General features: G+C 57.9%; 4 protein-coding genes across 13 annotated transcripts in view; 3 read left to right on the top strand and 1 right to left on the bottom strand.

Moving 5' to 3' along the window:
• Positions 1 to 1,245, top strand: part of TMEM94 (transmembrane protein 94) — a 34,297-nt gene extending 33,052 nt beyond the window's left edge. For all 5 annotated transcript variants that reach the window (XM_031469075.2, XM_064495533.1, XM_064495532.1 and 2 more), the window contains one exon: positions 9 to 1,245. In XM_031469075.2, coding sequence (XP_031324935.1) covers positions 9 to 81 — 73 coding nt within the window. In that variant the 3' untranslated portion in view covers positions 82 to 1,245. The remainder of the gene's footprint in view (positions 1 to 8) is intronic.
• CASKIN2 (CASK interacting protein 2) lies at positions 1,055 to 14,967 on the bottom strand. Its single transcript, XM_031469079.2, has 20 exons — positions 14,814 to 14,967; positions 13,119 to 13,661; positions 8,988 to 9,039; positions 8,374 to 8,471; positions 7,825 to 7,970; positions 7,628 to 7,723; positions 7,411 to 7,541; positions 7,120 to 7,228; positions 6,674 to 6,782; positions 6,358 to 6,452; positions 5,665 to 5,926; positions 5,421 to 5,542; positions 5,270 to 5,330; positions 5,065 to 5,156; positions 4,769 to 4,879; positions 4,589 to 4,690; positions 4,337 to 4,475; positions 2,729 to 4,198; positions 2,415 to 2,637; positions 1,055 to 1,979 (listed from the first exon to the last, which is right to left on the bottom strand). The coding sequence occupies exons 2-20, from the start codon at positions 13,210 to 13,212 to the stop codon at positions 1,889 to 1,891; spliced, it is 3,603 nt and encodes a 1,200-aa protein (XP_031324939.1). The 5' UTR covers positions 13,213 to 13,661; positions 14,814 to 14,967; the 3' UTR covers positions 1,055 to 1,888.
• Positions 14,968 to 16,012: 1,045 nt separating this feature from the next.
• TSEN54 (tRNA splicing endonuclease subunit 54) lies at positions 16,013 to 22,389 on the top strand. Its single transcript, XM_031469070.2, has 11 exons — positions 16,013 to 16,136; positions 16,279 to 16,443; positions 16,559 to 16,622; positions 16,707 to 16,790; positions 17,119 to 17,217; positions 17,718 to 17,770; positions 19,229 to 19,330; positions 19,531 to 20,174; positions 20,848 to 20,908; positions 21,248 to 21,364; positions 21,872 to 22,389. The coding sequence occupies exons 1-11, from the start codon at positions 16,045 to 16,047 to the stop codon at positions 22,020 to 22,022; spliced, it is 1,632 nt and encodes a 543-aa protein (XP_031324930.2). The 5' UTR covers positions 16,013 to 16,044; the 3' UTR covers positions 22,023 to 22,389.
• A 1,058-nt stretch (positions 22,390 to 23,447) lies between these two features.
• Positions 23,448 to 27,719, top strand: part of LLGL2 (LLGL scribble cell polarity complex component 2) — a 31,516-nt gene continuing 27,244 nt past the window's right edge. For 5 of the 6 annotated variants that reach the window (XR_010384557.1, XM_064495527.1, XM_064495526.1 and 2 more), the window contains exon 1: positions 23,448 to 23,566. The gene's annotated coding sequence lies outside the window, so the exon portion shown is untranslated. The remainder of the gene's footprint in view (positions 23,567 to 27,719) is intronic. The other variant, XM_064495525.1, reaches the window with a different exon arrangement.

Raw genomic sequence — 27,719 nt, 5'->3', positions numbered from 1 at the left:
CCCACCAGGGTCCGGGTCCGGTACCAGAAGCGACAGAAGCTGCAGTTTGAAACTAAGCTGGGCATGAACTCTCCCTTCTGAGCCACTGACCATGGTGGCCATAGTTGCCTTGATTCCTGAGGCTAAAACCAGGCCAATTTTTGAATCTGGAGTTTGATATCATGAATGTTTCAGAGTTTGCTCTTGTGCCCCATGGCATTGGCGGCCCCACTCCCGGTGTCAGACCCAGCTGTTGTCCTGACCCTTGGGGCTTACAGAGGATGCTGACCTGTGGCCTCGGCGCCAGGACAGTCTGGCTCTTCCTTGGGCCTTGCCAGGGGGGAGCCCCTGGACCCCTGAATGTATGACCTTGTGTGCTTAATAGAGGGGCCCTCAGCCTCCTCCGCCTGTGAGCCGCCCTCCCGTCAGGGTCCCCTAACACAGTGCCCTCTGCTCTTGGGTCTGAGCTCCAACCTTTTGTGGAAGAGCAGTGGCAGCAGCCCTGGGGGGGTCTGAACAACTCCCTCAGCCACTGTTGAAGGCAGGGATGGTGGTCATCCTCTGTGCTCCTCTCATCCTGTCTTCCTGGGGCAGGGGCCTGGATTTGGCCCTGAGGACCTTCCCTCCCTCCCTTTGTGGGGGAGCCTCATGCTCAGACCCGACGATGGAACAGAGCCCCAGCCTCGCCCTGGAACCTCTTCCTGTGCCTCCCCTGGCTGGCCGCGAGTCCGTCTTGGGGATACGGCCCAGGGCTCCTGTTAGCTCCCTGCCCTAGTTCTCCTGTGAGGATGTTTTTACTGGTGTATATTTTTTACTGGAAATGAGCCTTTTAGGAACGAATGTAGACTGATTTGTATTAAAACTTATAAATTGCTTAAGAAAAACCTGTGGCTGGTCCATGAGGCAGCCACTAAGGGGCCCACTCAAGGCTTGGGCCAGTGAGGGAGCCCCAACGGTGAGGAGGGGAGACGGCCCACACCTTCCTCCTTCCCACATTGGCGGGAGTGCTCAGGTCCAGCTCAGGTGCGACCCTGGGCTCAGAGGTCCACGGCACAGATCCAAACACACAGTGTGATCACGTGGAATGACACTTTCATTGGTGTTAGTTTTGGGAAGAGGTTAATGGTTACAGAACCGAGGCCCGGGCCAACCAGGTCAGGCTTCCAGACCTGAGGTGGGCAGTGGGCGCTCCTGCTGTGGTCCGAAGCCCCTCCCCCACTGCGTCCTCTCAGGCAGTTATAGATAGAATAAATTCCATTTAAAATATATGCTTTCTCTCTGCTTAAAAAATTACATTTACAGTTGAAAGAGTTTGGACTTTGGGGATCTGTTAATTCCACTGCCCCCACCCCTGCCAGCTTTGTCTCACTGAGGGCAGGCAGGGGCGGGAGCAGAGGCTGGTCTGGGCACTGCCACCGCCGCTGCGAGCAGGCCCCTGGCTGCTTATTTACATGTCCTATGTACACCTGCAGGGGACCAGGCCAGACACTCAGCCTCCTCCAGCCTGCCGGGAGCTAGGATGGCAAAGTGGGTGGCAAGAGGCCCTCAAAACAGGGACTCAAGACACGGGGGACAGAGAAAGCACCCCAAGAAGCCCTGCTACCACTTCTTTCTTCCTGGGGAGGAAGCTCTTACCAGGTCCCTGTACAAAAGGCAGGACCATCCCATCAGATTACACACTGGAGGGGGCTTTGCTAAGATGTCAGTTTCTGACAGGTCCCCTCAGCTCCCTGGGGCAGGAGCAGGGGGCAAGGGTGCTGCCTCCTGGAGCGGTGGTGCTGACAGCTGCTGGCCTGGAGCAGCCTAAGGGACCCTGCTACGGCAGCAGGAGCTGCTTCCGTGCTGGGGGAAAGGCATTGGTCGCTGCAGGTCATGGTGTGCACTGCTGAAGGCTACCAGCAGGTCCAGCTCAGTCCAGCATGGCATCCAGCTGGTTAGCCAGGGCGTCGAACATGGTGCTGATGTCATCCAGAATGTGCTTGGTGGAGGTCCCAGGAGGGCTGCAGCAGGGGAAGGACTGGGTCAGATCAGCCAGTGGTCTGCATCCTGCCAGCCCTGGGCAAGGGGGCTACTACCGAGAGCCTGGTTGGTGCAAGCACTTGGTGTACATCTTCTAATTCTCACAGCTTCCTGAAGCAGTAGGAGTTACTGTTCCCTTCCTTGCACAAACACACTGGGGCTCAGAGAGATAAGTGACTTGCCCAAACTCACATGCCTCTAAGAGGCACCAGGATTCCCTGCAGGTCAAGTCTGGGAGGCTCCAGAACCTGGGCTCCTCCCATCCCAATAGGGGCCTCCCCAGCCTGAGGATCTGCCTGCAACATGACAGCGATGTCCCCCTCCCAACATTCCTGGAACCCTGGGAAAAGGATTCAGCAGGAACTGCTCTTATGCCGCCTTCTCCACCTCCCGGCCCAGCCCCCAGCACCCCTCACCCATCTCGCTCCTCAGTGCCGATGCTCTTCTCTGCGGCCCGCAATGCAGCTGCCAAGGATGAACTGGTCTGCTCCAGTCTCTGCTGGGCCCGGCCTGGGCCCGCAGCCCCAGTGCTCTCTGGCCTTGGAGGAGGCACCGGGCGGGGGCCAAGCCGGGAAGCCAGCTTAGGGCCAGAAAATGCCAGCTGTGTACAGGCCACAGACACAGGCTTGGGAGCTGTTCCTGTGGAGACAAAAAGGGTGGCTTGTGACTCAGCTGGGCTAGACACAACCCCTGCAAACCACCCCCTCTCCCTGCAGACCCAGCCTCATACCTGCTCCGGGCACCTTGATGAGGGCAGCGGGGGGAGCCGGGGGCTCCATCTCCCCATGCCAATTGCCTGCCGAGTTTTCCGGAGCCGGGCCAGGGCAGGGAGGCACCGGGGCCTGGGTCGGGGGACTGGAACAAGGAGGGGCTGGAGCTCCTGGAGTTGGAAGGCTGCTAGGGTCAGACCGGGAAGGGCTAGGAGAAGCTGAGGGGGACTCACTGGGGGCCTGGGAGGGCAGGGGAGCAGGGGGGCTGGGCGTGGCACCAGCCACCCCAAAGGCCAGGAGTGCCGTCTGCAGCGGCTCCCTCTCCCGGCATTTGGGCCTCCGCTTAACAGTGTCTGACTCTGTGAGGTTGAAATCGAGGCCGGGTGGCACGGGTGTCTCCCGGGGTGGGGGGCCTGCCGGCTTGGGCCGCTGTTTGATAGTCAGGTTTCCCTCCTCTGCAAATGGGAGCCCTTCCCCTGAGCTGCCCCGGGACGGGGGTGTCCCCTCAGGCCCTGGCTCCTCCTCCTCCGTGTCCGATGCAGGGCCAGCTGGGGCTGGCGGGCCAGGGGGCTCTGAGGGGCCAGTAGGTTCACTCAGTGTTCGTCTCCGGGGCCCAGCAGCCCCCTCCTTGGGCCCAGGGCTTCCATCTAGTGGAGGCGGCTCCGGAGTAGGGCCAGAGACAGAGCTGAGGCGCTTGGGGGGTGGGGGTGGGGGTCCTTTGCGGCGGGCTCTAAGGGCAAAGGACTGGCTGCGGGGAGCCCCTCGGGTTGGGGTCGGGCTGGGGCTGGTCCGGGCTAGGGCGCTGCGTCCTGGTCGCCGAGTCAGGGTGGCATAACTGCCCAAGGCACTATCCACTGGCCCTTCAGCCTCCCCCTCTGCTTCCCCCTCGGCCGCACTGGGGCGGCTCAGGCTCTGGGACCGGCGCTTGGGCCGAGGGGGGTCTGGAGGAGTGGCAGGGGGCCCGGCCAAGTAGGAGAAGGCCCGAGGTGCACCAGGTGGCGGCCCTGGGGCTGGGTTGGAGAGCGAGCCCTGGGGGTACATAAAAACATAAGAGGGGGCTCCTTGGCCAGGAAGTGGGGAACAAAGCTTAGAGGGCCGCTCTGTGCCCTCTGGAAGATTCCTCTCCTGTGGGGTGTTGGTGTCTCCACCACTGGGTTGGGGGGCAGGCTGTTCCTGTGAATGACCGGACCCTCGTGAGCGTGCTCCAATGCTCTCCTGGCTAGGGGAACGGGCAGGGGGCAGGGGGAGTGGCTCAGGGCCACCCCCTGCCATGGCTGCCTGTAGCTCCGGGCTCAGCTCGCTGCCCTGAAAGGTGAGGAGGCGTGGGCCAGCTGCAGCTGGACTGTCCCCATTCTCCATCCCCTCGATGGCCATCAGTTCCGGGCCCTTGGCCAGCCGGCGGCCGCCTTCCCCTGGGACCTCGCCCTGCAGTAGGCCCCGCCGAAGCTCAGCCAGCCGCTTCACCCCCAGCATAAGCTTCTTCTGATGACCTGAGTGGGGTGGGGAGAGGCAGCAAGGTTAGCTGGTGCTGGAAAGGGTCACTCTAGTCCCTCCTGGACCCCGAAAACATTTTGGAGACCCTGGGGAGCACGTGGGGGCCCAGCCGGAAGGCCCAGGGCAGTCCTCACCCAGCTTGTTGACACCGATCTCCTGCAGCTCCTCCCAGGTGAGGTCGGCCACCAGTCCCATGGAGTCGTAGCCGCTGCTCACCAGCTGCTTGTGGTACTGGGGCAGCCCCAGCGCGCACAGCCACTCCAGCAAGTCCGCCTGGAAGAGCAGCACCATCGGAGCTGGCTCCCCGGGCAGCCTCAGCCCCAAAGCCAGGAAGGCACCGCAAAGCCCCAGGTGAGGGTAGGAGCCCGTGCTGGCCGCCTACTCACTGGGATGTAGTTGGGCAGCCACTCGGCAATGCTGAGCTGGGCGATCTCTGAGGCGATCTTCTTCCTGTGCCCAGGCTTGGTCACCCCGATGGCTGTCAGGTCCTGCCACACAGAGTTGTGCCATCAGGCCCCCTTCTCTGCCCGTTGGTTTCCGAACTGCCCTCCCGTCGCGGCTCCTACCTCGGGTGTCATGCGGCTGATAGTTGGCACGTCGTAGCCGGCCTGCAGAAAGTGGGCAGTGTAGCCCTCCAGCTGGAACTCACTCAGCCAGTTATGAATGGCCTGAGCATCCTGTGGCATGGGGGGAGGGGGTGAAGTTAACAGAGCTGAGTCTGCTTGGGGAGGCCAAGATCACAGTGCAGACATCAACCCCAGCCTCCCCAGGGACCTGCTGTGAGCAGGGACTTAAGTTCACACTGAGGACCACCCCACCCCCTACCATGGGCCTATAGCCCACTCCCTAGTAGAGGTCACACCTTCCCCTCCAGCAGCTGCTCTGGCCTCACATCCTGGGTGAAGAGCTGCTCCCCAGAGCGATAGTTGGCCAGAGGGCGGTGGTTCAGACTGTCTTCAAGGAGGAAGAGAAATAGAATCAGGGTGGCAGAATAAAGGGCTGCTGAGCCTTCAGCCTCCCCACCTGCACTTCTCTTAGCCCACCCAGGTCCCAGTCACCCTTCCTACCTGCCAGGGATGGAGGGTGCAGTCCTGGCAGCACCTGGTCCTCTCCGGCAGAGGGCAGCGGCTGGAGACAAGGAAGGAGCTGACTCAGCGTTTGAGGGACTGCAGAAACAGGGAGGGACTGGCCCTGGCCCCAACGCCCCCTCCCTCCTACCTGGGCGTTCTCAATAAGGAGGCTGGTGCTGTGGCCATTGGTGCCCTCGGAACTTTGCCCACTGCCGGCACTGCGGATGCTGCCCACACTGCCCTCACTGCCCACACTGTTCCTGTCACCTGCTGCAGGGGGCAGAAGCAAAGGGGTCAGAGCCTCAGCTGGCCCTACCCGAACAGCTGACTGGCAGCTTGCCAAAGCCAGATGCCCACCCTGGTGCCCAGCACTGCCCCTGGGGAGGATGTACCTGGGCTGTCTGGGCTGAGGCCCACCCGAGGCAGCTGGCCATAGGTAACAGGGTGCAGGGGGTCATCAACAGGGGGCTGTGGTGTCCGGGAGAAGCCTGGGCGCAGAGGGGTGGGCGCCAAAGGAAGGCGGGGTGCAAGCACACCCACCCGCTTGCTGACCACTTCGACAATGCCCGGGGGAAAGTAGCCCACGCGGTCCGTGCCCCTCTGGCTCTCGTGGATGTGGCCCTTCCAGCGGCCGTCAGGATGCTGCTCAAGCACCTGTGGCAGTTTGAGGCAGGGAATGATGACAATGGTAACTTCCTGCACCTGTGGTCCAGATCCTCTCCTCCCTCCAAGGAGGCGGTCTCTGATGCCCAAGCCGGCCCACAGTTCTGCTGCTGCTGCCAGCATCCCGCTCAGTCCCCTGTGTGCCTCCAGGGCATACATACAAGTAAGAGTCCTGGATTCAAATCCTAGCTCCACCTCTTGCTAGCTTGAGACTCTAGACAAATTTCTTTAATTCTCTAAGTCTCAATTTTGTCAGCTCTAAAAAGGAAATGGTGAGAGTGCCTATTTTACATGGGTTGGGAAGAATTCAATGAGACAGCACACATAAAGACCTTAATACAGAGCTCGATCCACAGTAGGTACCCAAGTAAGTGACAGCAATCATTTGAGCTCACAAAGGAATGCCTGCACTGGGTCCTCACCGTGATGACGTCACCTGCCCGGACATTGAGAGCAGTGGGATCGTGGATGTTCCAGAAATCCTTGAGTGCTCGGACCTTCAGGATCCCAGAGGCCTCTAAGAGAAGGAGGAGGACAGATGTCATCTGGGGGTCTTTAGATTATCTTTCCACTCTTCCAGGCCCCTTCATGACCCTCCCCCAGGTCCCTGCCTCATCATCCTGCAGCATCCCCCGACCAGCCGTGGGCCCAGGAGTGTGGCATCCACTCCTTGTCCACTTCTAGTACCCTCTGGAGTGGCTCCAGACCCCTTGGGCTAGGTCTCCCAAGCACACTTACCCCGAAGTAGCTGCTTGATTTCCCGGCTGGCCTGGGAGGTGGTGAACTGATTCACGATGTCCAGTGCCGTCTGGTTATACGTGTTCCGAATGTTCACATCCACCCCACCCTGGGTGCACAGTGCGGTGTGAGCGTGTGACACCTGCTTTGTCATGTCTCCTAATCCTAAGGACTACCCAGGAGGAAGCTACTATTTTCAGAGTTTACAGATGAGGAAATGGAAGCACAGAGATGGGGTTAAGGACAAGCTCAAGGTCACTCAGCTAGTAAGAGGTAGACTGGGGCTCGAACCAGGTCTGTCTGCTCTCCAGCCACTTGGCCCCACCTAAACCAAACACCACACTGGTGGTGGAGACCCCCCTCCTGCACCTCTCCAGCTGGGCGTGGACCTGGCATCTGGTGGGGATCCGTGTACACCTGTGGGGAGACCAGGTGCCCACACCCACCTCCAGGAGGAGCCGCACCACCTCGGTCTTGCCGTATAGTGCAGCCTCGTGGAGAGCAGTGCCTGTCTTGGTCTGGCGGTTGATCTCAATCCCAGCTCTTAGGAGCTGCCTGTGGAGGGCAGGGTGAGTTATGGGTTGGGGTGGGTGTGGGGACAGGAGAGGAAGCCAATTGCTTGGGGCCGGGAGAGCAATCCAGAGCAAGGGTGAAGAGGGCAGAAGGGCAGGGCACTGAAGGGACATCACCAGTCCCACAGGAAGAGGATGAGGAAGTGGGGGGGCCCCGGTGGGTACCTGATGACCTCTCTGTGGCCATTCTTGGCAGCCAAGTGCAGGGGTGTGGTATAGTTGGGGTCACATGGGTCCTTGGCCTCCCCTTCCAGCAGCGCCACACATAAGTGGCTGTTCAGTAACAGCTGGGCCACCTGTGGCAACTGGCACTCAGGCAAGGCATCCTCCTAAGACCCCACAAAAGCCTAGATCCCAGTATCACAAGGGCAGCAGGCCTCACCTTTAGCCGTCCAAATTCACAGGCCAGGTCCAAGGGCGTCTTCTTGGCCTTGTTGACCAAGCACGGGTTGGACTGATGCTGGAGGAGCATTTCTGACTGGGGTGGGGGCAGCCGAGTGAGGGGTCTGGCCTGGCCAGCCCCCTGCACAAGCCCCTGCCCCCGTCTCAGTGCCCCTGTAGGCAGGCAGGTGCACATACCACTTCATAGTGTCCATACTGGGCAGCCAGGTGCAGAGGGATCTGTCCATCCAGTGAGGCAGCATTCACGGCCGCAGAGGCCCGCAGCAGCAGCCTCACGGGTTCCAGCCGGCCCTGCCAGGCCGCGTAGTGCAGCGGGCGCATGCCTGCAGCGGGGAAGGGGTTCTGAGGGAGGTCCCAGGATGGCGTGGGGTCAGGGGAGGGAGCTGAGCAGTCTGGAGCCACCCCAGCTGGAGGGGAGACAGACCCAACAATGCTGGCTTCACCGGGGTTTGGTCAGGTAGAGGTCTGGCTGTATGAGGCTGAAGCCAGAATCCCACTGAGCCTGCCACAAATGATCTGGTGACCTCATGACGGTGATGTAACCTCAACCTCCTCATCTGGATAATGGGATGTCAGTACCACCCACTACCCCAGAGGCTGTGAAGACTGAAGCGGTAAAGCATTTGCAAGCTCAGAGAAGCTACGCCAACATCTATGAGCACTGCAACGATGTAACAGGGGCAAACTGACCACAGGGTCTGGGTAGGGGGTGCCCTGGGGCCTCACCATTGCTGTCCTTGATGTCAACGGTGGCCTGAGCCTCCAGCAGCAGGGCTATGAGCTCCAGGCTACCCCCCAGGGCGGCGTGGTGGAGAGCAGAGAATCTGGATATAAGGTGGGGGGTCTTGGTGTGAGGCCCCCACCCCCCAGATCTTGGTCTTCCAAAGCAGACCCATCCTGGGGGCTGGCAGGGATGAGCTGCTTGCCCACTGTGCCCTGTACCCCCACTCTGCCAGCCCTGCCGTGGGAGCGCAGAGCAGCCGGGCTGCAGCATGAAAGGGCTCAGTGTCTGGGCTGAGAGGCCTGTTTGTCTGGCCTCCCCCACAGCCGGCCCAGGGGAGGGGGCTGTGGGAGCAGGAGCCTGAGGGCTCCTACCCTCCAGGGAGAAAAGGGGGCCCAGCAGGAATCTGACCCAAGGAGGCCCCTCATAGAGGCACCAGAGCCCACTCCCCTTACGAAGGGAGAGCTCCATGGGCAGGTGGGTGGGCAGGGCCCAGAGCTATCCACAAACACACTTCAAGGGCCAAGTTTGAGAGGGGAAGAGACTCTAGGCCCCGGGTCTTTCCCCTCCCCGCCCCCACCCCCCTGCTCTCTCTAGAGGGACAAGAGCTCCCACTCACCCGTCAGCATCCTGGTAGTTGACGTTGAGTCTCTTCGTGGAGCCAAGGAGCTCTGGGGGTCAGAGCGGGAGGCATCAGGGCACCCTCGAATGATCCACCCTTACCCAAACCTAACCCAGTGCACCCTCCCTACCCACCTCCCAACTCCAGCTGACCTCTTGGAGTGCAGAAAAGCACCTGCCCCATGGCCCTTTAGCCGGCCAGTCCCCAGGGCTCTCGACCCTGACCCAGCTGCTCCAGGGTACCAAGTGCAGGGAGCTGCTGCAGTAGTGGCCTGGCTTCCCCAGGCCCCCAGGCCCGCTTGTTTATAGAGTCAAAGAGGGCGGAGATGGGGGGGGAGGACTGGCATGCCATGCCCTCAATGGACAGGCCCACGAGCACATGGTTAACATTCCTGCCTGAAGGGCCAAGGAGCAAGTCTCATTGTCCCACGGGGGCTGGGACACGAGTGGGCTGGGAGAGAAAGGAGGGGGGACCAGATGCTCTAGAGTAGAGGGCAAGTGCCAGGGCTGGACTGAAAGGCACACTGCCCGGCCCTGGGGCATCCCTGAGTGGGAGAATGGTGGGGAAGGTGGTGTCACACAGACCTCCACCGTGCCTGGGCTCTGCCACGTAATAGGTGTGTGTTCCTGGGCAAGTCAGGAACTTGGTTCCGTGCTCTCTTAGGTTCCGTGCTCATCTGTAAAATGGGCTGATCCCAGAACCTGCTCACAGGGGTGTGTACACAATGCCTGACCCTTGTCAGCATGCAAAAGATGGGAGCTATCCACGCTTACACATCAGCCATTACCACCAAGATGCTGGCCTCCAGCAAAAGCTGGTACAGACCCTCCCACTGGCCCCTGTCAGGGGAGTAACTGCTGACTCTGCACCCATAGGCTCCTAGCAGAGAGGTCCACACCCTGGGGAAGGGGACTCTTGCTGAGTGGTGGCAAGAAAAGCCAGGAGCATGGGTAGGATGCTGGTTCATACCCCTCTCGGGGGCAGGGACAGGATTCATGCAGGTGTGCTCCATGCGTGAGCCAGGGAACGGGAGGGGGCGGCCCTTGATGAGTGCTGGGGAGGGGAAGGAGAATGCCTATCACTGGCGGCCCCTGCCTCCTACTGGAACCCACCCCTGCTGGGAAGGAGGAGGCCTGGCTCAACCCGGCTGGGCAGGGTGCCAAGCATGCTGGTCCAGGCCTGCCCCCCAGGCCCTCGTGGGCCCCTGAATACCCCAGCAAGACAGGGCCTCATTCCAATAGGGAGGGAACAACCCTGCAGTGAGGAGCCTAGGATGGGGAGAGAGGGGACAGCTACATTTAGGGCTGAGCCGAATGACGCTACATCAAAAAGGAAAACACAGAGCCAAGGAGTGATGGAAGAGGTGAGAGGGTGGGGGCTGAGGGAAAGAAACACAGGCCTCCCAGCTTTCCTGGAGCCCCCCTTGGAAAGTGCTTGTCACACAGAATCATTCAGGGCAGTGGAAAGAACTGGGGCCCTAGAAGCAGGAAGTGCGTGGTTCAAATTCTTCTCCCTCTTACTGGCTGTGTGACGTTGGCCAGCCATGGTACCTTTCTGAGCCTCAGGGAAGACAACAAGGTCAAGCAGGGAAGAGACACAGAAAGTCCTTCCACCTGCTGGGACAGTCTGGGATGGGGCAGCTTGATGGTGAGATGCGGCCCCTCAAAGGAGTGGCAGGACAACGTGACAGGAGGGACAGGAACAGGGGCTGGGTGGCTCTGTTCTTTCCAGAACAATGGCCGGAAAGGCGGTTGGGGAGAGGCTCCGAGTGACTGAGCTGGGGACCTTGGGAGGGTGGAGGGTCCTGGTTCCTGGCAGTGGCTCCAGGCACTTCCTTTGCAGCTCGACCTTCTTTCCAGGCCTGGCTCTGGGGGTGGAAGGGTCGCTCCTGATTTAGGCTTGGGCAGAGGATGTGAGCTCAGCGGGCCACCCCCAGTCCACTCCATTTCCTCTGGCCAGAGAAGGAGAAGGCTCAGAAAAGGGAGTAGGGGAGGGAGGGAGGGCAGAGGCAAGGCCAGGGCAACTGTACCCCTCTCCTCCCAGCCACCTGCTTCCTGAAGAAGAACTAGGTAGGCAGGGAAAGCTGGCCCCCTGTGACCAGATATCAGATGGAGTAGGTTGAGGGAGCACCTCTCTTTGGACAGCCAGAAAGCTCTAGCCACCACCCAGAGGGGAATAGGGGAGCCCTGACACCTCCCTTCCGGCAGTTTCCTTTGCCTTTCTGAGTATGGAGCCAGAGTATTCTGAGAACTACTTTAGAATCACCAGAAGAACTTTCTGTGATGATTCTATAATTCTACGGGAGACCAGGGAGCCTGCACTTTCAGAACAAGCCCTAGGTAATTCTGATGGGCAGCCCAGTATGGAAGCACAGGGCAGAGGGCATGGGGTTGTCTTTGATCTGCCCCACAATGGGGCTGTGTGATCTTGGGCAAGACACTAACCCTCTCTGAGTGTCAGTTCCCTTATCTGTAAAGTGTATGTAGAAATATCCATCTCACAGGGAATTGAAGGGATTACAATATTTCATAAACTGAAGGGGCTGCAAATGTCACCTTGTGATCTCCTTTTTGCCACCAGCTTTCCCAGCTTCTCAGAGGACTGGGGACCCCACAAGGAGTCCCAGGACCCTATCACTCTGTGCCTGTGCCTCTACTCTGCGCAAATCCCCTGGGGGCTGGGGTAAGGGTCCTCTTCACCACAGACATTTCCCCCTTGGGCACAGGGGACCTTCCTGGAGCCTAGGAGCCTGGCTGCAAGGTTCCTGCCACCAGCCTCCAGACCCCAATCGCTTGCCCTCCTGAGGGCCTCACTCTGAGGCCCCAAGGCCTTGAGGCCAGAAGCAGCTCAACCAAGCCTCCACTGGCAGATTGCCAAAAACAACACAGAGGTGGGGGGAGGAGGGGTAGTGGTTCCTACTCTTGAGCCTCTAGGGCCCTCCTGGACCCCCCCTTGGCACCTTTCCCCAAACGAGCTCACCCTGCACCCATTTCCCCAGGACACAGAGAGCACCCCCCACAGCTCCATCTCGTTATACCCTGGGTGTCCTGCCCTGCTGTGCAAGTGGGTACACATGGGCACAACTCCCAGGCCCTTAAAATTCTTCCTTCTGGCACCCCATACTCCCAGGTGTGAGTGGGGATAATTAGATGTCTTCAGGTAGCCTGGGGGACTCCTTCCTGTGCACAAGGCCAAGGTCTGGCTTGGGTCTAGAACCCCAGCACTCTGGAAGGACTCGCTCTTCTCCAGCCCGTTTGGTGGCAGGAGCCATCTGCCCCTGCTGGTCTAGGAACTCAAGGGGACAAGTTCACTGTCCTCTTGGGACAGTCCAGAGAGCTTGCCTGAAGCCCAGAGGTCCACTCTCCTGGGGGGAGGTCTCACTGCAGAGGTGCTCAAGAGATGGGGCTCAGGTTTGGCCACCTGGGCACGAAGCCCCCACAACTCTGTCAAGACTAGTGACCTGAGGCTGTGGAGAAACCTTCAGAAAGTTAACTTTGGCCACACCCCTCCAGGGGACAAAGGCAGATAAGTCAGGGGGAAAGGGGACTTTTAGTTAAGTGGCTGGATAATGTTGAACTTTGTTTTAAGCAGAATTCTCTTTTAAAAGAAATCTTACAGATACCTGCATTAAGCTGACAAAAGAGCAGAGATGTGCTGGTTGAACTGGGAGGTGGGGATGGGGATGAAGCTCTACGTATTCAGTCTTTCCCCACCCATTGCCAAAAATCCCCTAGCTCCAAAGAACACACCGGAAAAACCACCTGCTAAACACAACTCCATGAGGGCAGGAATTTCGGTTTGTTTTGTTGATTGCTGTGGCTCAGTGCTTAGAACCGAGCCTGGCACACAATAGACACTCAAAAAAATTTGAATGGATGTTCTTCAATCCTTTGACTTTACAGATGGGGAAACAGAAGCCCAGAGAAGTTAAGTGATTTGCCTAAGGAGACACAGCAAGGAGACACAATTTCTTCTCTGGCTCTCCCACACAGAGACATGCCTTATACAGAAAAAGGCAGTCTTCCCACCCCAAGTCTCCAGATCAGAGTGACCCCTGTCCCAGACCTCTCTATATCCTGGCAATCAGGGGAGAGTCTCAGCTGGACAGTCACCCCACCAAGTACTCACTTGTCTTTGCAGCCTTGACTTTGGCAACCAGTTTCTGCACACCAGTCACATCTCCATTCTTGACAGCAAGGATCAGGTCCTGTTCGCGACCCATCCTGGTCCCTGGGCTGGGCTGTGGGCTCAGGAATCCAGGGTAGAGGCGGGAAACTGGTCTAAGCTGAGGCGTCAGGATGCCATCCCTTGGCCCTTTGGAGGGCCAGGCATCCAGGGGAAGCGTGTCTGGTGTCCCAGGCAGTGGATTTCTTTTTAGGTGCTGACGAGTACTCCTTCAAGGTGCTTCGTGAGCTGCCGCCACAAGCCAGAAAGCTGATCTCTGAGGGGGTGGAGGCTGTGTGGAAATCTGGACGGATATCAGCTTGCAGCTTCTGACAGTCCTGGGATGGGCCGGGACTGGGTATACCAATCTTCCCAATGTGGCTCTGAAGCACCAGTGCCCACCTGGAGAGCAGCCAGCATTCCCTCAGGCCTCAGGCAGCAGTGGTGGACAGGTCTCAGGAGTCTGGAAAAGGTCCACTGAAGGTATGCTGAAGACTGTGCCAGAGCCTGGAAAGGTCCCAGAAGCAGGGCTCAGAGAACGAACAGAGCAGGGCCTCCAGGGAGCCCCCAAATCACCCCAGCTGCCCTTCTGAGTCAAGGGAGGCGCTGAGCCGCTCAAAGAGGGGAGGGAACCACCATGCATGAGAGGAGTATTTGGAGGGGGGGAGGTGGTGTTTCGGGAGGGGGAGGCTGAGTCACTGAGGCCCCGGGGCACCTGGCAGCACCTCAACCTGGGGCAGGAGGGGCCCTGGCAGCAGGACACACTGGGGCAGGCGGGGCCAGCAGCCTGTTCTCCACAGCCCAAGGCTCTGACACCCACCGACAACTGGTGGGCCAGAAGGTGGGGCCTGGGAGGGTCAGGCATAGGCAGATGGGCAGGGGTCACTCCCTGTGGAAGGTGCCTGCCCCCAGGCTCCTCCCTATCTAAGCTTTGCTCTAATATCTGGATGCCCTAGCCCCAGGGCTCTTTATGAATTCAGAGGGTGGAGTGGGGAGCTACGGCCCCCCATCTCTGGCGGCAGCTCTGCTGGCAGGACAGGGAGGCTTTACAGCACCTGTTGCTGACCCATCCTCACCCCTTGTGCAAGATGGGGAAGCAGGTGGGCAGAGAAGAGAGACAAGAGCCGGGGCATTACTGGTAAAAGGGGCTGCCTGGCTCCCCAAGCTTGAATCTGAGGCCCAGAGCCCCGGCTTCACTTTAGGAAAGCTTACAGGCAGTTTCTCAGTGGCGGCGAATTTGTTGCCCGAGTCCTGTGGCATGAGAGCCATGCAGGCCTGGGGCCCTGGCTGGGGTCCCCTTACTCCCAAAACGTCCCAAGCCCAACCCAGATGGCACTCCAGATCAAGGCCCAAGGCAGACACTGGGGGAGGGCGCCCCTGGCAGTGCCTGGGGTCGGGCTGGCTCCCCCGCCCCGTGGAATGCCAGTCCAGCGCGGCGCAACCCCCCAATCCAGCCCAACCCAGGCCGACCCGGGAACAAAGCAGCAGGAGGGACCGGGAGGGCCAAGCGCCGGAGGGATTGATGCGGGAGGACGGAATAGAGGCGCGAGGAGGACAGAAGAAGCCGACAGATGAAGGAGCCCGCCGAACCCGCAAGAAAAGTTAGTTTGTGTCTGCCCTCAAGGGTGCTGACCCCCAGCTCAGGCCCCGCAGTCTCACCTCTCCCAGCCGCCCCTCCGGGGGTCCAGCTGGTCCTGCTTGGTCCCTGGCACTTGGACGGTGGCTCCCACTGCCCCTCTTAGCCCTTTTCTCCTCCTTCTCCTCCTTTTCCAAGGCCGGCTCGGCGCCTCCCGCAGGAAATCCCGCCCCTCCCCCCTCCCTCCCGCCGGATCGGGAGCGGAGGGACCGTCCCGGCCGCGCAGTCGGACTGTCAGTCAGTGCTTGCGGCCCCGCCCCGATCCGCGCCAGGCCCCGCCCCCATCGCCCCGATCCGGACCCAGGACGCTGGCCCAGTCTGCGCATGCGCCCAGGTGAAGCGTCGCGAGTGGGAGCGAGAGTGGGCGCCACTGCGTCCGGGTTGTGGAGCCGGCACGACCTGGGGCTCTAGAGTTCAGAACGAAGGATAAGACACCCTGTTTGTGACTGTGTAGGAGAGAAGACATGATGTGAAGGGATCTGGGAACCGAGACCTGGGACTCCCACTTGGGAAACCTCTCTTTCTCTTTGCTCCTCGCCCCTCCCGGGATTCCTGCGGCGACCTCCGCCCGCGGCCAGAGTCGCATACCAAAAGCCACTAGTCGGAGTAATGGTGCCACCTAGCGGACCTTGTTGGAAAAGTCCACGGTGGCGGCTGTGGGGACCCCAGCCTCGAGGAGGTGCTAATGACGGGCTGGGGTGGCGCTTCAGCACCATCGTGGGTCGGACAGCGCCTCCCGCCCCCCCGGCCCTAGAAACCCAGCTTCCGATCCCTTAGGAAGGGACTCAACGGAAGACCCTGAAAGAAGTCCGAACCTCCCTAGACCGCACCTGCTAGCCCTCGGTGGCCTTCAGTTTGCGAAGCTGGAATTTGGGAGCCCAGTGCTCTCCCTTCTCTAAATCCCCTCTTCTTCCCTCCCTGTCCAGCTGGGTGGTAGGCACTAAGCAGCCCAGGGCTGCGGAAGGCAGGGTCACGCATTTGACTCTTCATACTTCACTTCAAATGCCGGGCTTTTCAAGTTTTACTAGAGAGGAGCCCAGAGGAGGGCTGGGGATAGGGGAGGGGAGCTCCTACAAATCCAAAAACCTGCAAGCTCTCCGCCCCCAGAATCGAGGCACATGTTTGTTATCAGGCGCTAGGATTCAGGACACTCAGGAAGGTGGAAAGCACAGGTGGTTTGTTCCGGAGACTGCAATCGTAGAAGTCGGATCCACAGGCTTTAGGGCCGTGCGGAGTTCCGGCAGTGGGCGGGGCATGGGCAGCGCGCGCGCAGCCGCAGACGGCAGCCCAATGGAGCCCGAACCTGAACCCGCCGATGTGGAGGTTCCTGCCGGGCGCGTGCTCAGGTACGGCGCGGCGCGGCCCGGAGGAGGCGCTTGGACCGCGGGGTGGGCGCGGGGAAGGGGACAGGTACCCTGGACGGGAATCCCGGCCTGGGCCGAGCGGCTCCGACTACGTGGCGCTAACCCCGGTCTCTTCTTTCCTCAGTGCCCCGGAGCTCTTCGCCGCCCGCTCGCGGTCCCAGAAACTGCCCCAGCGCTCGCATGGCCCCAAGGACTTCCTTCCCGACGGCTCAGCGGAGCAGGCTGAGCGGCTGCGCTTGTGCCGCGAGGAGCTTTGGCAACTGCTGGCGGAGGAGCGCGTGGAGCGCCTGTGAGGGGGGCGGGCCGGGGCGGGGGCGGAGCCAGGGCTGGCGGGCCAGGCGGCCAGACCCGGTAGACTAATCCTGTATGTAGTCTGAGACAGACCCCTTCCTATTCCTCGCCAGGGGCAGTTTGGTGGCCGCCGAGTGGAGACCGGAAGAGGGCTTCGTGGAGTTGAAGTCTCCTGCGGTGAGCGGTGGGGCACAGAGACAGGGGGCCCGCCCTCTCTGCTCTCCTGGCTCCTATGTGACATTTGCTCTGGGTCCCACGCAGGGTAAATTCTGGCAGACCATGGGCTTCTCAGAGCAGGGCCGGCAGCGGCTTCACCCGGAAGAGGCCTTGTATCTGCTGGAGTGTGTGAGTGGGGCCCTGGGCGGGTAGGGAAGGGGTTGGGACCAAGGAGCTGGAAGGACATGTTTTTATTAGAGAAAAAGTATGTACAACAGCATTCAGAGAGCTCGTAAACTGATTTTTAGAGCAGGAGACAAGAATGCAGGGAGCAGGGATTCTGGTTTAAATTAGTGGTGCTGCCTCTCCACCACTCCTACCTTCTTCCTGGTTGGCCATATTCTTGCCATGATGAGAGGGGCATATAGCACGCAGATAATCAGAGCCGGGAAGTTGCCCTATTGGCTGTGCCACTGCAGGGAGGGTTCACAAGCCAAGCTGTTGGTCCCAATTCCAGGGCTCCATCCAGCTCTTCCACCAAGACCTGCCGCTGTCTATCCAAGAGGCCTACCAACTGCTGCTGACCGAGGACACCAGGACTTTCCTGCAGTACCAGGTATCTGCCACCCTCTCCTGGGAGTGGAGCCACCCACACACTGAGCTAAGGAGTATTTATAGGTACCTGCAAGGCACTAGGCATGAAGTGGTGTGCTGAGGCCACAAGATAGGTGAGGTCTCTGCTGTTATCGTGCTTACATCCTAGTGGCACTTGGGTAATATATAAGCAAGCAAGCGAATGGACAATTGACTTCACAGCTAGGAAAAAGACAGAGGGGGAGGGGTATAAGCCTAGAGTCATAAATGTGGGCATTCATGGCTGCATGGATGGTGTTTCAAACCGCATTGGGCTGTATGGGGGTGTGGCCAGAGTAGAGGGCTGCATCTGAGACCTTAGTTTGGGGAGGGTGTTTATAATGGATTATAGTCCAACCAGTTTCAGGGTTTGGAGTCTGGGGGTTGTAGGAGAGGCAGAGGAGGGGGTGTGAGGAATGACCATTGTCTGGAGAAACTATTTGTTTTCAAAAGTGGACATCTGACCTCTACTTTTTTTTTGAGGTCTTCAGCCACCTGAAGAGACTGGGCTATGTGGTTCGACGATTTCAACCAAGGTAAATCCCTATCCCATTTCCCTTGCATTTGTTCTAGTCCTGGGACCTGGCTGACTAGCCCCAAGGTAGAAAGTGGCCTCTCCTCATCTGGAATCCTTGGCCAGAGCTGCAGCTCCCTGGACGTGGGCTGGAGACCTCTGCTGGAAGTGCTGTATTGAGACGCATGTTGGGACAAATCTGGGTCATTTCAGCTGATCCTGGGTTATCAGATTAAGCCCCATCTTCAACCCATTCACTGCACAGATAACAATTGAGCACTTACAGCTCACTGTGAGCATGTAGATGTGGTACTGGGACAATTCCTGGCACTTAGTAGGTGTGCAGGTAGATTTCTTGAGTGAAGTTATGAAGGACCAAGTGAGGAATTAACAGTTGAGTAGGGCTGCATGTTCCTTTTGCTAGGTTAGATGTTCCTTCCTTCTGGGGCCTCCAAAGATCATCACTTTAGTAATCCAGCATAGCAAAGAGCCACAGAGACTTTCAGACTCTTGAAAGTTTGAAACTGGTACAGCCTTTGCAGTTTCACAGTATGTCAAGAGTGCTTTAGAACAAGTACATCCTTTAATTCCTGAAAGTGGAACATAACCTAAGGAAACAGTCTCAGATGTGTGCATAAGTTCACCTGTGAGAATGTTTATTCATTCATTCATTCGTTGAACATTTACTGCCTACCTAGCAGAGAGCAAACCACTGCCCTACAGAACTTGCATTAAGTGGAGAGCTTACATAAAACACCATCACCTTACAAAATCAGTGATGGTGGAAACATCCTGTGAGCCCAACAGGGAGGGCATGGCCACACAGATTAGTTTATCCCTTAGAGCAGCGCTAATAGAACTTTCTGTAGTGATAAAAATATTCTGTTTTCCAATATATGTGGAACTATGGGCCTGAATTTTTAATTTTGTTTAATTTTAATAGATTTAAATTTAACTTAAATATCCACTTGTATCTAGGGCTACCATATTGGACAGTGCAGCCTTTCAGCTGTGTAAAATGAGACCCCCCCCCAGCAGTATGATAGTACAGTGTCTTTTTGACAGAAAAAAAAAAAAATGGAGAGAGAGACAGCCAGTGTATTTATAAGAAACAGAATGTTATAGTGGTATCCATGGGTTTTAGTTTCACTTTTCTGTATTTTCCAAGTTTTCTAGTCCCCTTGATCTTTTCTCACCAGTAATTAATCATTTATTGCCAGCTCTGCAGGAGCCCTGGTTCCAGGGAGGCTCTGTTCAAAGGTGCCATTGGTGAGACCCAGAGACCTGGACAAAGATACATGGGCAGGCCCCTGTGGCTGCCCCCATATTCCTCATGTGCAGGTCTGCCCTGGGCCTTAGCCCTTGGGTATGGCTCTAACGCTGGCCCACTGACTTAATCTGGGCCAGTCCCTCATACACTCCACTGGGAGCACCAGACTGAGGAAGTGGATCTGTTGCCCTCCCCATTCTCATCCCACAGCTCTGTCCTGTCCCCTTACGAGAGGCGGCTGAACTTGGATGGCAGTGCCCAGCACTTGAAGGATCGGAATGGCAAGAGGAAGAGGAGGAGCTCCAGCTCTCAGTAATGCTCCCACCTGGCCACCCCCCAAGGGAGAGCTGTTGGGGGAGTGCTGGTGTTCGGGACCTCGGAGAGTGCCTGGGCTTAACACTGGGCTTGGGTGGCTCCCGTGGAGGCTCAGGGAGGCAGTAGGGCATGTGTGGGTCACGTGCACCTGCGCAATCAGGAGCAGATATGCTGCATTTCCTCCCCACATCCCTCAGGTCCATTAATAAGAAGCCCAAGGCCTTGGAGAACCCCCAGCAGGGGGTGGATGGGACACCTGAGAGACTGGCAACCTCCAGCCCACCTCCCCGAAACAAGAACAGCCGGTGCCCAGAGGAGAAACCCCAGGAGTCAAGTCCCCTAAAGGGCCCAGGGGGCCCCTTTCAGCTTCTGGGGTCCCTGGAGCCCTACCCTGGTCTGGCCAGGGAGGGGGTGTGGTGCAGTCAGGAGAGTGGCAAAGTAGAGAATGGAGTCAGGGGGGCTTGTAAGCCACGCTGGAACTTTGAGCAGATCTCCTTCCCCAACATGGCTTCAGACAGCCGCCACACCCTCCTCCTTGCCCCAGCCCCAGAGCTGCTCCCCGCCAACATCATTGGGCGGGAGACAGACGCTGAGTCCTGGTGCCAGAAGCTAAACCAGCGGAAGGAGAAGCTCTCCCGGCGGGAACGGGAGCAGCAGGCAGAGGCCCAGCACTTCCGGGAGGATGTAAACTTGGACCCCGAGGTGCGGCGCTGCTCCAGCTGGCAGGAGTACAAGCAGCTGCTGCAGAAGCGGCACCTGCAGAAGACCCAGAGCCGCCCTCCACACCTGTGGGACCAGCCTATCACCCCCTTGCTGAGCCCTGGTCAGGCAGACTCCCCAGGTACCCCCTCACCCTGCAGTAGACCACTGGTAGCTGAGGAATCACAAGACTTTGAAAGGGGAATGGATTGACCACGACTGGTGGGGGAGGAGAGAGCTGTTGGTAGAGTGGAACCCACAAGGATAGTCCATTCTGGGAAGCAGCCGAAAGACCCAGGTGGGAAAGTTTGGAGATGGCAAGTCAGTGCCCCAAGGAGAGGCAAGGAGGAATGAAAACTACGGCCACATCCTTAAAATCATAAACAAGATGCAATTTAGATGGCTCTGCCATCAACTGGCTGTTGGTCCCCTGTACTCCTACCTTTGTTAGAGGGGAACAAGGATGTGATATGTTGGACAAATAAAAAGAAGGCTTACTGTATGCCCTGCATGTTGAGAATAGAGAATAAGGCAAGAACGGTATTAACGGATTCAGAACTACTTACAGTCCTTACAGGAACATGGTAAATTGTAAGTAACTAGAGTAGAGGTGCCACAGAAGCTAAATGTGAATTTCAGATAAACAACAGCTAATTTTTTTAGTATAAGTATGTTCTGAATATTGCATGGGACATACCTGTACTGAAAATCTGCTAAATCTGGCAAACCTAAACTAGAAGGCAGATTTGGAAATGTCAGAGGAGTCTAGATGGCTGACCCTCCTCACTAACGCCTTATTTTCACTGTCCTTGTAGCCACTGTCCTTCAGTATATCTCTGTGCTGCAGACAACACACCTTGCTGATGGAGGTGCCCGGTGAGTTTCCTCGTAGTGCCTGTCTCCACAGTACTTTGGCTGCCAGCAGGAGTTGGCAGCTGGGATTTGACTCCTGAAGTTGGGCATGAGCTGGGGGATCATTCCAGGGACCTCTCCCCTGGCTAATATTCATGTGTGTCTAGGGGAGAGGGAGGAGTGAGAGACAAGAGTAGATTTATTATAACAGAGCCTTCTCTGGCCCTCAAGTGACACCTCACAGCAGGACCTCAGTGCCCCTGGAGGCTGCTCCCTGGAACTAGGGGAGGGAAAGGGTGGTTTGGAAAGAAAAGGCGGGGGAGGAGAGCCCCTGTTTCCTAAGGTTTCTTACTCTGTCCTCAGGCTGCTGGAGAAGTCTGGGGGCTTGGAGATTAGCTTTGATGTTTACCAGGCTGACGCTGTGGCCACGTTCCGAAAGAATAACCCTGGCAAGCCTTATGTCCGGATGTGTGTTAGTGGGTACGAAAACAGTGAGCGCTGCCCCCAGGCTGCTCCCAGTTCTCTTGTAAACCAGGTGGACCTCCTCTCCATGGCCCTGACTAGTCTGTCAACCCCTGAGGAAAACCAGAGGTCCCGAGGTAGGCCACATAGCCAGTTAGTGCTCTGGGAACCCAAGCTTCCCAATCTTCAGCTCTCGTTCCTGGTATTTTCAGGTAGTCTCTCTCCTGTGCCACTTCAGTCCCAGGCTCACCCAGCAAAAGGGATGTGAATCAGGGATTTTCAGGCTAAGAATGATGAGAACCTCACTTTTTCTAGTCCCCTTACCCAACCAGGGCTCTGGGTCTTACCTGGAGAACTTATGAGAGCCATGCAGTTTGCAGACAGAGGAGAGCCCCAGGGCCAGACTTCTTGCATCCCCAACTCCTGTCTTACACTCTCCGTTCCCTGGGAGACTCAGAGGGCTGGGTTCTCAAAAGCTTATGGGTGGGCTCCATTCAGGTCTCGGTCTAACCTTGATCCCTGCAGATTTGATGAGCCAGTCCCAGACCTCTGCACCCTCAAGCGGTTGTCCTACCAGAGTGGGGATGTTCCTCTGATCTTTGCCCTGGTGGATCACGGAGACATCTCCTTCTACAGCTTCAGGGACTTCACGCTGCCCAGGGATCTGGAACACTGACCACGCAGCTCTGGCAGGGCCTGGGGTCTGCTCTGGGGGACCTGGACTGTCTACTCTCAGGGACTACCTCAGTTGCCTCCTACACCCAGACTCTGACCTGTCACTTTAGGGACTAGTCTGGGCCTTGGCCCTGGGTATCTGATGCTTGCAGGAGAGTGGAGCCTTGCCCTCGTACCTGGCTATTGCAATGCATCCAAGCTTCCAAGAGATTGCTGCCTTGCAGTGATCCTCTGGGAACTCAGGATTAGATTTCAGAGACCCAGGGAGGTGGGGCAGAAGAGAGGACTCTGTGCCTTTAAATGAGAGGGTGCCTGCTTAATGTGATAAAGCCAAAGCCATTAAAAATTAGACCCCTTTTCTGCTGTAACTGGGTATACTAGACGATTACAACACCCCGCCATACCATTGTCCGTGGAACTGGCCCCCAGGCCCTCACCCCTGCTTTGCCCACCCACAAAGAGCGCCTTCTCTGTGCAAGAGCTAAGAGCAGCCCGCCCGCAGCAGGGCAGGAACGCGACCCCGGCGCCTTTCTCAGGGAAGTAACAGACCTCTAGTTAGCTTGGCTTTCAAAAGGGTAGTCCGGGGAAGGAAGTTGGCACTCCTTTGGTCTTTCCGTGTATGCAGCCGGGTCCGGGTAAAAGGGCGGCGGAGAAGCGCCATGTCGGTGTGGCTTGAACCCTAGTTGTTTCGAGCTGTGCAGTGGGGCGCGCCATTGCCCCCAGGGCCTCGGGCCGAGCGTCCGCGTCCCGTCTGCTCCCGCGTCGTCGTTCCAATCCCCTCCCTAGTTGTGCTAAAAACTCCGGTCGCTGTTGCTGTCCCTCGGGGCCTCCGGCGGCAGGGACTCGGAGGAAGGTCTAGGCTTGGGGCCCGCCCCGAGAGGAGGTGCCTCTCGGCGACGCCCTTCTTCCCAAGCCACCTGGCTCTTGGGCCCGAAACTTGGCCCTGTGTCCGCTGGTTACCCTCTCTGATCGGGTTGGGCGCTTTCAGGAAGAGCCAGCCTGGCTCTGCCCCTCCCTCTGCGGAGCGCGGGACAGAGTTGTGGGAGGAACCGCTCCCCTATGCAGTCGGGCCTGGGAGGTGGCCGAGGGCTGCCACGAGTTCCGGGAACTATTTCCTCCTCCGGGAGGCGGCGGGACACTGGGCGCGGCGGGCCGCTGTGCGGCCAGGTGCGCGCAGGTGAGGCTGGGGGCGGGCAGGCAGCACCTCGTGCATATTCAAGCAGGGCAGAGTCCCGCCCCCTCGCTCCCTGGAGCCACGGATTGGCCCGAGCGTGGCTCCCTCCCCGCGAGGCTCCCGGCTGCGCCCCCACCTCGACGGCGCAGGACGACCAGGGGCGGGACGAGGTTCGTGGGGGGCGGGGCCCTGGGGGCCAGGCTCTCGCCCTTTATGTAAATATAGGCTCCGCCCCCTGCTCGCCGCGCCTGAGGTGAGCAGGAAGGAGACGGCCGCCTAGCAGCCTGTGGGCCCGCCGCAGAGTGAGCGGAGCCGGCGGCGGACTCCGAGGGACGTGGAGGCCTCGGGTGGGGGCCAGCCTGGGGTTCCAGGTGAGGCGCGGGCCCGGACCCTCATAGCCAGGCCCGCACCCTCGGGGTGCCCGCCACTCGGGGCGGGGAGGAGGGGGAGGGCCGGGACCCCTGGCTTCCCCAGGCCCTACCGGGCGAGGAGGGCTGCGCCCAGGTCCGCTCGCCTCGCCCCGGATCCCGTCATTCCGCTCGTCTGGGAGAAGGACACCTGTAGAAAGTGCCGCTGGGAACTTTTCTGTGCCTGATCTGCCCGCGATTACAGAATTCAGGTTTCGAGTTTGCACGATAGCGTTGGCTTTGAGGAACAGGGAAACAGGTGCTCCGCCCGTCTGGGTGTGGGGGTCACTGCAGGCGGAGATGGGGTCCCCGGGCCTCGAGCTCCACGTGCAAGGCGCCTGGCCTGAGAGGCCGGCGCCGCACGTCTCTGTGGCCCTCTCTCCGCTAGCCGGGGCCGGAGCGCCTTACGTCGGCGGCTTAGCCCCTGCTTCTGCCATCTGGGCCCTCTCCCTGCCGGCTCTTTGTGCCTCCTAATCCCCGGACGCAGAAAGCCCGCGGGAGGGACTTGGGTCTCGGGGCCTTTCTCCGCCTCAGGCGGCTTTGGACACCTTTAGGGAACGTTATGGAGACCCATTGTCTTTTTCACTACCGAGGAGGGTGAGGTTGCGCTGTGGTATGTTGGGATTTGGCGAGGAGTGAAAAAATTCTGTCTTGCCAGAGAAAGTGTGCAAAGTTTGCTCTTGGTTTGCTCGGGCTGGACGGTTCGCAGACACACAAAGCTTTGGCTGTGGGGAGAACTGACTGTAACTGGGAGAGCCGTGGCGTGGCCCCATGAGGTTCTCACCTGAGACAGGTGAGCTTTGGGTGAGGTGGGCGGGGCGTAGACTCAGCCCCCTTCCCATGGGGATCCATGTGCCAGATGCACGGCGTCTTAACTTGGGCTCTAGGGATCCTCTGCAGAGTTTACAACTCAAGGTCCTATCAGGCTGTAGAGAGGATTCTGGGCAGGGAGGGGAGGAGGGAGGGAATGAGTGTGTCTGGGAGACAGGAAACCCCAGGTGGAGGAACAGCAGCAGTACAGAAGAGCCCTGGACCAACACAGGGGGAGCCAAGGTCAGAAGTGGCTTTTGAGGAAGACAGGTCTGGAACTTTGTGAACTGAAGCATGAGGATGATCCTGGAAGAGATGGTCCAACTTCTTCATTTTATACACAGGGAATTCAGATTTGGTTTTCCTAAACCATTGGCCCACAGAGCTCACTTATGTCAGTCGGGACTCAAACCCAGCTCTGGGGGCTCTGACCAGTGCTGATTCCTGTTCTCTGAAGTTAGACTCAGCCCGTCTCTGTGGCCATGGGGCCACTGGACAGTGTTTCCCAGGTCTGGGATCATTGTGCATTCCTACTCTTTCTGGAGGCAATGGAGTATCCCCGTTAGCAGCAATTAATATAACTTTACTAGTTTAGCGCTTAGTAATGTTTTAATGTCCAAACATTAAAAGGAAAAAGAAAAAGACCCTTAATCTCAGATGACCCTTGTTGGTATTTAAAAAAAGGTAATAGGACCCCAATGGGGAAAATGAAGTGTTTTAGAAAGTGTAAAATAAGAGGGAAAAAACTTCTCTCTCTTCCCTTGCATTCTTTCCTCAGATAATGTTCATTAAGTTTTTTAGTGTATTTCCAGATTCAAGTGTAGTTTTGAATTGTGCCTTGCTGATTTCTTGCTACATGATCTTGGCTCTGGCACTTAACTATGCCAAGCCTTGGCAAGCCTTGTTTTGACAAAAGTTGACGAGAGGATGCAAAATGTCATAAAGACATGTGACCTGGCACACAGCATGCACCAGGTAAAGGTGGGCTGCTTAGCATCCCCACCAAGCAGAAAAAGCGTGGTCACTTGTCCACCTTTGGGCAGACGCCTGGGCCTCTTGGACCTCCCTGATGGTTGTGAGGGAATTTGACTTCTCTGTCCAGAAATGATGATTTTTGAAAACCTCTAGAGATCAGAACTTTTAAAATGAGGATGTTGCTCCTGGGAGGGCAGAGGTAGAGGTCCGTGGCCTCTCCTAACCTCACCTCAGGTTCCAATAGCCCTTGGTAATTCTGCTGCTCCTTGGAAGAGCCAGGAGTGAGGCTTAATGGCCAGACCCCGCTGTGGGACCTTTACTGGGAGGAGTGTGTGTGTGTGTGTGTGTGTGTGTGTACAATCTAATCTGCTCTACTTTCTGCTCAAGGGAAGGCTTAGCTGTATATATTCTGCATCCTGATGGGTGGGTGGGTAGAGGGAAGCACATTCCTGTGCTTCTCTGTTGTCATTAAGGAGATTTTCTGCAAACTCCATAGTGCCTCCTTTAGGAAACAGGTATCCTCTTCTCCCAGGACTTCCTAGCCCCAGGACTCCCCCTCCCATAGAGAAAGTGGTATGCAAAGCCAGAAAGTTTGGATCCTCTGCCATCAATCTGTGACCCACTGTGTACCCCACTGGAGACACTGAGCATCCCTGGCAAGAGAAGAGTCTCTAGGAGTAACATGGTGTTTCCTGAAGGATCCTCCCAAATGTGTCAGAGGCAGCTTTTGAGACACCTGAATCAGGGGCCAGGGTGGAGGCCTGAGAGGCCTGTGGTCCCTGCGCCTGGTTGGCTGCTTTGAGCAGCCCTGGCTGCCTGGACTCACTTATCCTGAGTACTCAGCCCAGAGAGGCCTTCTTATCTCACACAGGCGATATCATTATCAGGGCTCCTCCTGAGTCAGGCATGCCAGGTCTGTTTGGCAACTTTGTTTTTTCCTGCCCAGGAGTAGTTTGCAGGGAGAAGTGGGGTATGGGACAGGAGATGAGTGTCCGCCATGGGTGCCACGCATACTCTGCCCTTCTCCAGCCCTGGCTCCCTAGGTTTCCCCAGGAGACTCTCCCTTCCCTGTGCCCTGTCCCCATGAAGCTTTGCCCAGCTCCCTTGGGGTGGCCTTCCTCTTCCTCCCCGCCCTGCCTCTCTGAGGAAACTGGCCCTTTGAAGAGTCACCCCACTCCTTCCCCTTCCTAGGAACCACAGTGAATTCTTGAGCTAGGAGAGGCTGCTTCTCTGGGCGTGGGGACAGGGAAGCTGCTAGGTTCCTGACTCTACCTTTCAAGAATTCAGCAGAGACCGGAGACTTTTCTTGAGACACCTAACTCGGTGTTCCCAGGGTTTGATGAGAGGGACATCTGGACACAGGACTGTTTGATTCTAGTAAATAATATTATTATTGGATCTCCTTGCCAAGGAGCTGGGTGTCCTGGAGCCTTGGGCTGAGGCAGGGCCCATAAGGGTATCCCCAGCAGGATGTCAGGCATGACATGCAGCATGGCCTTGGCCTTGGCCTTGGCTGGAGACCTGAGATTGGGGTGGGGGGCGGTTCCCTGAGGGACCATGTGGGGCTACAGCCCACTGCTCTTTGGGGACCATGGCTCCCGACTGGAGAACAGCACCTTTGCCTAATTGATCCCAGTTCGGTCTGAGCTGTTTATTCGTCTATTCAGGTCATCCATGCAAATCATCCACCTTCTCCCCAGAAGGGCTTTGCTTTTCCAGGTACTTGGCCACATGGAATCCGTCACTTCCCTAGAGAGAGGCTGGTGTTAGATTGGAGAAGGGGACTAGGCCCCCAGAATGGAGATGTGGTGGGGATGTGTGCATTTTGACTTTCCACCCCATCCTCACAGGCCTAGGGCGGGAAACCCTCCTTGTAGGAAGAAGCTGGGTGTGGCAGGAGGACCCTCCCAGGGTTGTGGGAGTGGCCTGTGGCTCTGTAGGATGGACAGTGACACCTGAACCCAGACAGGGAGGGCAGGGAGGGCTCTGGCTGCTGACCCTAGGTGGTCCCATGCAGCCTCCTGTGGGCAAGGCCCTTTGCCCTGGGAGAGAGGCTTGAACTGAGCAGATGGTCTGCGGTCAGGTTATTGGGACTAGGACTCTTACTCACTGCTCGGGCTTGAGGGCTCTCAGAATCGGCTATTTCACAAGTAATTGTAAGAATTACATGAGGTGATGCATGTTAAGTGCTTCAAGTAGCATCTAGCCACAGTTCCCTTGTATTACCTAACAACAGCAGAGACAACAATTCTGTGATTCCCGCCCCCCTCTCTGTCTGTGTTTTCCTAGTCCCACCTCCGTGGAGGTGCCTTTTCAGCTAAGGTTTGGTTGC

This window comes from Camelus dromedarius, chromosome 16 (assembly GCF_036321535.1).
Source record: "Camelus dromedarius isolate mCamDro1 chromosome 16, mCamDro1.pat, whole genome shotgun sequence".
NCBI lineage: Eukaryota > Metazoa > Chordata > Mammalia > Artiodactyla > Camelidae > Camelus > Camelus dromedarius.
Note: the sequence above shows the minus strand (reverse complement) of the source record. Positions and strands in the feature narration are given on the sequence as shown.